This window comes from Sceloporus undulatus, chromosome 1 (genome assembly GCF_019175285.1).
Source record: "Sceloporus undulatus isolate JIND9_A2432 ecotype Alabama chromosome 1, SceUnd_v1.1, whole genome shotgun sequence".
NCBI lineage: Eukaryota > Metazoa > Chordata > Lepidosauria > Squamata > Phrynosomatidae > Sceloporus > Sceloporus undulatus.
This window is the reverse complement of record NC_056522.1, coordinates 53,296,589-53,306,428: the sequence shown is the minus strand read 5'-3', so window position 1 is coordinate 53,306,428 and position 9,840 is coordinate 53,296,589. Positions and strand designations below refer to the sequence as shown.

At 42.6% G+C, this 9,840-nt stretch overlaps 1 protein-coding gene across 1 annotated transcript in view; it reads left to right on the top strand.

Moving 5' to 3' along the window:
• The first annotated feature begins 2,138 nt into the window (after window positions 1-2,138).
• The window catches only part of DNAH8 (dynein axonemal heavy chain 8), a 204,000-nt gene continuing 196,298 nt past the window's right edge, over window positions 2,139-9,840 (top strand). Inside the window, 3 exon segments of the mRNA XM_042456521.1 lie at window positions 2,139-2,513; window positions 5,587-5,721; window positions 9,130-9,214. Coding sequence (XP_042312455.1) covers window positions 2,139-2,513; window positions 5,587-5,721; window positions 9,130-9,214 — 595 coding nt within the window.

Below are 9,840 nucleotides of genomic sequence, written 5' to 3'. Positions count from 1 at the left end.
ACCTTTATTTATGAAGCGCTGTAGATTTACACAGCGCTGTACATGCAATCTTTTTAGTTAGACGGTTCCCTGCCCTCAGGCTTACAATCTAAAAAGACATAACACAGAAGGAAAAGGGAGTGGTGATGGGAAAGGGTAAGAGGTCCAGCAGTTCCTCTCAACAACCGAGGCCTGGACCAAGGCAGATGGACTGAAGGGAGGGCTTGGCTTCACTACACCACATTGGCTCCTTTTCTGCTTCTGTTGTGAAAGCTCTATCCTAGTTCCTAGATGCATATGTCACCTGAAAACTCAGACAGGCCCTTCCGAGTGAAGGTTTGTGTCCAGAGGTTTCAGGTGATATATACATGATGCCCTAGCAATGCACACTGACAGAGGGTGGGGTCTTTCCGTTGCATCTGCTTCATGATTCCAACCCATCGTTGGGTTGATCAGTTCTGCACCCAACTGTCAGAAGAATCTTTTCACAGTTTAGAACGCAACGTGTCCTTCCACATATAGTCCCAGCTGGATGATTGGAAGCCCTTTTAAACTGCATATGCAGTGAGGGTGCCTTTTCTGTATCCTTCCACCCAACATTACTGGTTTTCATTTTCTTCTGCGCAGGTGATCGAAAGGGCTCAGCACTTGGTGGATGAAGTGAATTCACTGTGGCTACTGTTTTGCTCAAGGTCTGTCAGGGGTAATTTGGAGCTGGTAGAAAGGAGGAAACCTTGATTCTCTTGCCTCTTTCTTTCAAACAGGACAGTGAGGGAATCCAAACTCCCAGAGGCAGACATCGCTATTCCCAGTAGCATAGCTAGATTATTTTAGACACTGGATTTCATGGATTTATACCTACCCACTTTGAGATAGCCATTTATATTTGCATAGTTAACCCTTCTGGGGGAAGAGTGCTGAGGGTTACCATGGACAGCCAAGAAGTCAAACAAATGGGTCCTAGAGCAGATCAAACCAGAAGTCTCTCTGCAAGCCAAGATGACAAGATTGAGGCTGCTGTACTTTGGCCACATCATGAGGAAGCATGACTCACTGGAAAAAGCAATAATGGTAGAAAAGGTGGAGGCAAGCAGAAAGAGAGGAAGGCTGCATGCTAAATGGATGGACTCTATTAAGGAGGTCATGGGTATGAATTTGCAAGATCTGAGCAGAGCAGTGGAGCATAGGGAGTCTAGGAGTCTCGCCATGGGTCGAGAACAACTCGAGGGTAGATAACAACAACAAACCCTTCTCTTCCCACAGAACTGCCATTCTGTGCTTTACAACTGCTTCTGTATTCAAGGCATGCTAGAGCAAAACAAAAAATGTTTGTCATCCCTGATTTTAAAAAACGAAAAACAATCTATGAATGTGAAACTGCTTTGTCACAAAAATTAATTGTTATGAACCCCAAAATTAACCCATTCTCCTGTCCCAGTTACAGTAGATGTTCTGGTAAAACAGTTAAGACATTTTAAAATATGTAATCAAAAGTCATACTGTGATGAGCTAACAGTTTCTTTTAAATCAATGATTGTATTTCTTCAGGGATTATTTTTGGGGGACTACTGGTGCAGGGTAGATTGTTTTTGTGTGCCTTCAAGCCATTTCTAAGTTAATGGTGACCCTAAGGTTGCCCTATCATGGGGTTTTCTTGGCAAATTGGTTCAGAGGAGGTTTACCCCTGAGGCTGAGAGCATGTCACCAAGCGGGTTTCATGGCCAAGCTGAGAATCGAACCCTAGTCTCCAAACACTCAAACCACTACGCCATGCTGTGACAGGAGGCAAAAAGTGGATGAAGCCATTCCTCTTTCTGTTACCCTTATCTCCCTCTCTCCCTCTCCCCCCCCTCTCACACACACACACATTCTGTATCTCCACATCTTTTCCTTGTTCCATACTCCTTTCGTTACCTCCCCACCCTGCAAACCTACAGAGGAAAAGAATATATTGATCCTGTCCCAGATCAGAACATTTCATGAGAGATGCTTTTGGTAGATGCGTATAGCTGGGTTTGGAGGATTTAGGTATATATAGAGAAAAATGAATTATTTGTAAGGCAGCACACCTCTTACAGTAAAATATGTAGTAATCAGTGTTCTAAACTACTATTTTATCATATTAACAAGGGTCACTTTTGTAAACTGTAGGAATTAAAATGGAAGAAACACCAGACAATAACCCAGAAGCTGCAGGGGCTCCTGCAGAAGCTGCTCCTCAGGACTCTGTTCCTGAACCTGCTGCTACCCAGGATAGTAGTCGACAACCATCTGCTCCAGAGCCAGGGGCTGATGAAGGTCCCACAGCAGATGCTCAAGGTGGCCTTATTCCACCAGAGATTCTGGAGCCTGGCCCTGGCCCACAAGAGGAGGAGTTTGTCTCACAATCCAGACAGGGCTCAGGAGCTTCTGAGCGTTCTCGATTTCGGCCCGGTAGCCGTCAAGGTGTTGAACCCACAGGCCGGAGGATGTCTAAATTCCGCCGGAGCACCAGTGGAATGCAATCACTACAGGAAACTCTGAAAGAGAAACAGGTTTGTATTCATGAATTGTGCCAGATTTGTATTCAGTTTTTGAGACAAGTACATACTTTCCCATAAATGCAGCCACAATTAAGTACTTTGTATTTTCTTGTCACATATTGGTGCACAATTTTTGAAACATTTATGCAGATCAAAATATCATCATATGGTTATCTAAGTTGTTAGAATGACACATCTTATAAATAATATTCATGAAAAGATCACTCATCATTGTTGGCTAGTGAGTGCAGTGAGATTGGATGTTCCATTTTAGGTAGTTCTTAGCATAGAAGTAGAACATGTTTTTCAAAAGAATATCTAACTACCTTATACCAAGCACCAATTTATATAATGCCTTTGGATGATTCATGTGATGAACATATATGGAGGTAGTTTAAAAATAGATACATATTATGGTTCCTTTGATACCTGCAAAAATGGCTTTGGGGTGCAGTACAAGAATGTATCTTTCTGCTATGTGAGACATTTCCCTTCTGTTTTGATTTCTTATTTGTTACCTTAATAAAAATATAATACTTCAAGGTAAGATTACTCAATGGCATAGATCCTGAGTGACTTCAACAGACCTTTTAGATTTCATACAAGGATCCTTGGCTCTGTTTGTTTTACATACTAAGAACTAGGTCCTTTGCACTTACAGTAATTGTGATGAAACTCTTTCAGGGCATCAGATTTTAGGCTTGGCCTCCTAACCTCAAAGGAATATCCAGAACTGTTTTAACACTAGTTGTTTGTTGGCACTGATATGTCAAAGCATTCATTATGCTATGCCTTCAGTATATATTCCTTCTAATCTATATTGCATTGTACTGCCATTATTTTCATTTCTGTATTTTCTCTCCTTTCCATTTCACGCTTCATTTCATACATTCTTTTCTACTATTTAAAGCATGAAGGCCTCAGTCTCTCTTGTCATATAGTGATAGAAATCATGGTCTAGAAATAATTATTTCACTATTCTCAATATTCCAGTGGAAAATGAAGTTGACAAGATCTCTGTTGCCTTCCACTGTGCTGATGGGATTCATCCAAAGATTTCTAAGGATTAATGCCAATTCCATCCAACAATGGAACTGGGTGTTAAGGAGGGTTGGAATTGAGGAGAATATTATATTCTGATTAAAAAAAGAAAGAAACCATCTCCTTCCTCCAAAAAGAGCTAGCAATAGCAAGTACATTTCTATACTGCCTACCAATGTACTAAGTGGTTTACAAAGTGTAAGCTAATTGCCTCCAATAAGTTGGGTACTCATGTGAGCAACCTACAGAAGGATGCTAGGCTGAGTTGACCTGGAGCCCTGGCTGGTATTGAACTCATAACCTTGTTGTTTGTGAGTGAGTGGCTGCAGAGCTCTAGAGGAAGCTGCTGGTGAAACCAGTGGTGGAATGAATCATCATCCTGCCATAGTGCCTGATTTAAGATAATCAACCATATATTTTTTTTTCCTTTCAAAGTGAATCTGGCTTTGAATTTTTTTTCCTGTAAAGGGTAGAAGTTGAAGAATACTAATATTCTCGGACAACAACAAAACCGTAGCATAATTTCCATGTTACATCTATTTACATAACACTGTGCCTCTACATGACTCTTTTAAAAGCCTTAGAGGACCCCTGCTGGAAGATGTGATGGTAGAAAATGGTACAAGGAAGACAAATGGCAAATGGAAATATAGGCCCCATTCTCACTAGCCCATTTGCTCCGGGTAGAACTGGGCAGATCCGGTTGCCCCCATACTGAATCTCCCCGGAAACAAGTTCCCATTACTTTTAATCAATGTAATTTGGCCCGCTGAAGTTCACACTAACCAAAGTAGCGGTTTAAGATGGAGCCTCCTTGTTGTCAATCAAATGATGTCAATGGTGACATGTCATGCAGCTATTCATCAACAGCATGAGTGCTCCCCCCCTTTAAAAAAATCGATTGGCAAGGTTCGTATATTCTGTCAAATTGTCAATTGTGGGGGCTCCCTTTCCTCCTCCTCCTCCTCCTCCTCCTCCTCCTCCTCCTCCTCCTCCAGCCCCCTTACCCGGGCCCCCAGGAGCATGGCATGGCCCTGCAGGACTCCCTTTCCTCCTCCTCCCTCCTCCTCCTGCTGAACAGAGACAGCAAGGAAGGTCTTTCTGTGTGAAATCCTTGGCTGTGATGCAATTATCCATATATGGACTTGTCTTCTCTGTTTCCAGGAAGGAACAGGGAAGCCAAGACCATATATGGATAATTGCCAGGGATTCCCACCCTTACCATTTATCCAGATTGTCCCGTGGCTACCTGTTCCTTTCCTGGAACAGGGAACAATTCCATATATGGGTAATTGCATCACAGCCATGGATTTCCCACAGAAAGACCTTCCCCACTATCCCTGTTTAGGAGGAGGAGGAGGAGGAGGAGGAGGAGGAGGAGGAGGAGGAAAGTGAGCCCTGCAGGGCCATGCCACAGTCACACAGCCCCCCCTACACTCTCTGGTCTCTCACCTCCCCTTCACTCCCGACCCAATACTCTTGTCTTTCTCCTCTCACCGCCCCTTCACTACCACCCCATGCCCCTTCCTCCATGTACCACAAGCATTCACGTGAAAGCACCAAGCATTCACATAATCTGTCAAAAAACTAAACAATATTTTTAAAAAAGTCGAAGCGCCCGATACAAGAAGGGAAACATGTTCCGCCGACTGCCCACCTTCTGACATTGATCCCTCCCCCTAAATGACCCGTTCATGACCAGGGCCAAGTCTGCATTGGCCTGGCCTCGGTTTTTCAAAAAAAAAAAAGGGGGGGGAATAATCCACTTTTGGAAAACCTGCTCTAAGGGGGATTTGCCCTGGATCTGGTGTGCAAAACCCTGATCCAGGTGTGTAAAAATCCAGTGGGAACTTCTCACTTTTATGCTAGGTTATAATTTGGTGCAAAAGGTAGTCTGAATGGCCCTATAGTAAACAAGGAAAATATTTGAGTATTGCAGTTATTCACACTTAAATACAAAGTTGCTATAGGGATTTTAAGCTAAAAGTTTCATGACAAATAACTACAGTGTTCCACTTCTTTAAAACATTTTTTCTATGTTTAGATACGATACAGAGATGCAAGAGAAAGCCGAAAGATGAAAATTAATGCTGCATACAAATATATATTTGAAATTCTGTCAGACAAACTTGGACTAGATATTTTATCCATAGAAGAATTAATTTTAGATGGCCCAACAGTAAGTCTAGTTTATGAATGTTGTTTTACAATTAATATGTCTTTTAATCCTTGCTCATTAAATGCACAGCTCTCTGTAACATGACATGTTGATCCCTTAACCTACTGCAACCTTTGCAGAGATTGAAAATAAATGGTTACAACTAGTGTATTACATGTAATTAGTTCCTTCTCCCCAGTAAACAGGTGGTACAGTACTTGTATGACTGTTGTTAAATTATGGTTCAAGTGTAACAAGGGCAAAGTTCACCCTTCTTATGTAACTGACACTCCTTGGTTGCTTTTATACTCATGGAGATGTGGCCTTAAAAAATGGGAGAGGAATATCACAAAGTTCATGCACTGGTTTATGTTGTGCCTCACACTATTGTCTGGTGCAACGTTGCAAGACCTGAAACAGAAAGACAGAAGGAAGAAGAGCAAGTTTCACATCACAGACCATTGACTTGCATCATTTGTTGCTGTGTATTTAAGCAGTTGATTATTTTAGTTACTTTTTGAAAATGAGAAAAGTTTGGCCTGAGACAGATGGGTCTTTTGTGGTGTGGCAGTGCTGATACTAGGGTTAGGGACCACGCGGCAACCGCATGGTCCCTAACCCTACTATATGCAGGTGGCATAACAATGGTGGCGTCCCATGTACACAGGGCACTGCCATTGTGACATAAGCATCGCATGGCAGTCGCATGGTACCACGCATGGTACCATTGGCACACCATTGACATCCACCCTGTGGTGCAAAAAAGATCCCAGTTTTTCCAGGTTCTTTTAACTCTGGAGGGAAGTGGCTTCCTTCTGGAGGGAATTAGGCTGCTGGCAGGCCACCCTTTTTGGGTGGTCTGTCCTGGGCCTTTGTTACTTTTTCATAGAATCATAGAATTGGAAGAGATCACAATGACCATCTAGTCCAACCTCCTGCCATGCAGGAATACACAATCAAAGCATCCCTGACAGGTGGTCATCTAACCTCTGTTTAAAAACTTTCAAACAAGGGGACTCCACTACACTCTGAGGGAGTGTGTCCCACCATTGAACAGCTCTTATTGTCACATATCATATGAAGTTACCTTTCGCTGGCAGGCAAAGACATTTTTGTTCAAACAGACTTTTAATGTATAATAATTGTCAGTAAGGCTTTTATATGGGGTGTGCATTTTATTTTTGTTTTTGTTTTTTAAAACTTTTGCATGTTTGGTGTAATTTTATATTGTTTTATTGAAATGATTTTAATAGTTTTAACATTTTAAATATAAACTAACTTAATAAATAAGAAGCCTGAGGGCAGGGAACTGTCTAATTAAAAAGATTGTATGTACAGCGCTGTGTAAATTTACAGTGCTTTATAAATAAAGGTTAATAATAATAATAATAATAATAATAATAATAATCGATAGATGGCCTGTAGAAATGACAGACAGTATAAATACTCTCTCCAATTCCCATCCCCCAATAACAGCTATCCAGAGTCGAAAGGTCACAAAGGAGTACAGCCTGTGATGTTTCTATTTAAAGCTCAAAAATATATAAGCTAAACATAGAGACCCCGCATAACAACAGTAAATTAGTGGAGCCTAATACAGGCTTCCTATCTTTGTAATGTTGCCTAGCCTGAATATCAAATTTGATAGTATATTGCAATTCATTCTGGAGACTCCCCACAAAATTATTTTGTTGGAGAATGAATGTCAACAGCAGAGTGCAGAATAACAAAATGTTCTCTGACTGACTTGTGTCTGTTTTAGTTTCTGCTGTACTTGAGCTTGGTGGCATTTATTCATTTGCATGTAGTGTTCTTTCTGCCTTTTCTGGACAGCAGAAGACCATTGCTGGCAAGCAGTGCCACATGTCAAACTGGAAAATCCATGCACCAATGAACCCCTGATGGTGTGATGCAGGCATTTAGGATTCCTATTAGTGTTTTGTGAGGGGGGTATGGAGATAAGCATTGGCATTAGTTTCTGGCAAGGTTTAGCCTCTGGACTTTGTCTCTTTGGGGAGAGGGATGAATTTCCCCCTCCAAGCCTTCCACAGACCAAATGGTGTCTTCTAACTATTCCCCTGACTTCTTGCCCCTCACATCGGGAAGGACTTAAGTAAGCAAAGTGATTTCAGTTGTGTGAAGTTGAAAGCTTTGACCTGATGCCTTCCACCATATTGTAGTACAAGTCACACCATCCCCATTAGTCATGCTGGCTGGGTGAAGGTACCTGGAATAGAATCATGGAAATCATAGGCCCGTTACATACGGGCTAAAAAGTACGCGCGGAGCTTCCGCACCGCCCCAACCCCTGCGCACACAAAATGGTGGCGGCCATTCCACACGGCCGCCACCATCAATACATAACGACCGCGCCGCCTCCAAACGAGGCGGCGCGGTTGTGACGTATTGGGGTCGTGGCAGGGCGCCTAGGCTGCCCTTTCCGCGACCCCGGAAGGAGCTCCATTTCGGAGCTCCTTCCTGGTTTGGTCCGCTGGGCACAGCCTTTAGATGGCTGCGCCCAGCAGACCAAAGGAGAAAGGGGCCAAATGGCCCCTTTCTCCTTCTCCCCGCCGCCGCGGGGTGTCCTTGGGGCTTGAAGCCCCAAGGACACCCCTTTCCAGGCTGCAGGGAAGGGGCCTTTTGCCACTTCCCCACAGCCCGGAAAGCGGCAGATCGGGGCTTCAGCGGCTGCCGCTCTGGCCGCTGAGGCCCCGATCTGGCGGGGAAAGGTGTGCCTATAGGCCGCCCCTAAGGGGTGGTCTGTAACGGGCCATAGAGTTGGAAGAGACCACAATGGCCATCTTGTCCAACCCTCTGCCATGCAGAAAATTCCAACACTTGTAAACAGATGAAGAAACACTGGCTTGGGGTGAAGCAGCCTGGCAGCCTGGAGTGGCCTCTGACCTCACCAGCCCTGGTCAGCGCTTGATCAATGTGGGAGTGCCGAACAGTGTAAGACTGCTGTGGCTCTGAATGGACCACCAGTAAGGAACACTTTTTCAAATGCTTCTTTTTTGGCCAGCTTCAGTCTGCGTTAGGTGGCCCTGGAGCAGCTTCTGGCCACTCCGGGGGTGTACGGCATCTGCGCGTCCTGCTCCTGAATTTTTAGGCACGTCTTCAGCCCTAACCATGCTATGCAATTTTTCCTTGGACTAGAAATAAGGATGAAATACAAACACATCAGGACAAGCTAAATATAATAATATTAGAGAATTTCTGTAAATTAGGGAAAGAAGGAAATTCTGCTGATGACAAAGAAATTATTTCAGATGGAAATACCTTTGAAAGAAACTTGTAGTGATTGTGGAATCATCTGGCACTTATCACTAAATAACTTCTAATAAAGCAAAGTTTGTTTTTTAACAAGGAGGAGCCACCAGACTTCTGAAACAGTTTTTGACTATGAATCCTCTGTGTTTATTTTAACAGTTACAAGCATTTGATAACTTTTTTGTCAAAGATGGATGCAGAACACTGAAATTCATCTATCAGGAAGGTGATGCTCCTGGCGTAGGTAAATGTTAACATTTGCTTTTATTGAAATTCATATATTTTAATTTCAGGTGGAAACTGTATTTCTTATTCCTTACTTGATTTAATTACAGTTCATTACATAGCAAATCCTTTGTCTATTCTAGATTTAATGACTGACAAAAGTAATTAACTTCTGTCAATTATGATATCTAGCATAAACAAAAGAGTTGTTAAAATGGTACCCTGACATTTTGATATTCATGTATTTTTAACACTGTTTTGATGGGGATGGTGAGCATATGTAAAAAAAAGTCAGTTTTATGTATTTGTTATATTTGTATCTAAACATTCTGCCCAATAAAAGCCCTTAAGATTACTTTCATTAAAATTAAAATAAAGTACCAATTTTTGGGATGCCCCAAATACCCTAAAGGCACCAGATCCCTCTTAATCTTGGAACCTAGACAGGGTCAGCCCTAATTAATACTTTGATGGGAGACTGCCAATGAATACCAGGTGCTATAGGCTATATAATTCAGAAGAAGGGTCTACAAAACCACCTCTGGTTATTTCTTGCCTAAGAAAATCCTGCAAAGATCACAGGCTTGCCACAAATTCACACACACACACACACACACACACACACACACACACACACACACACAC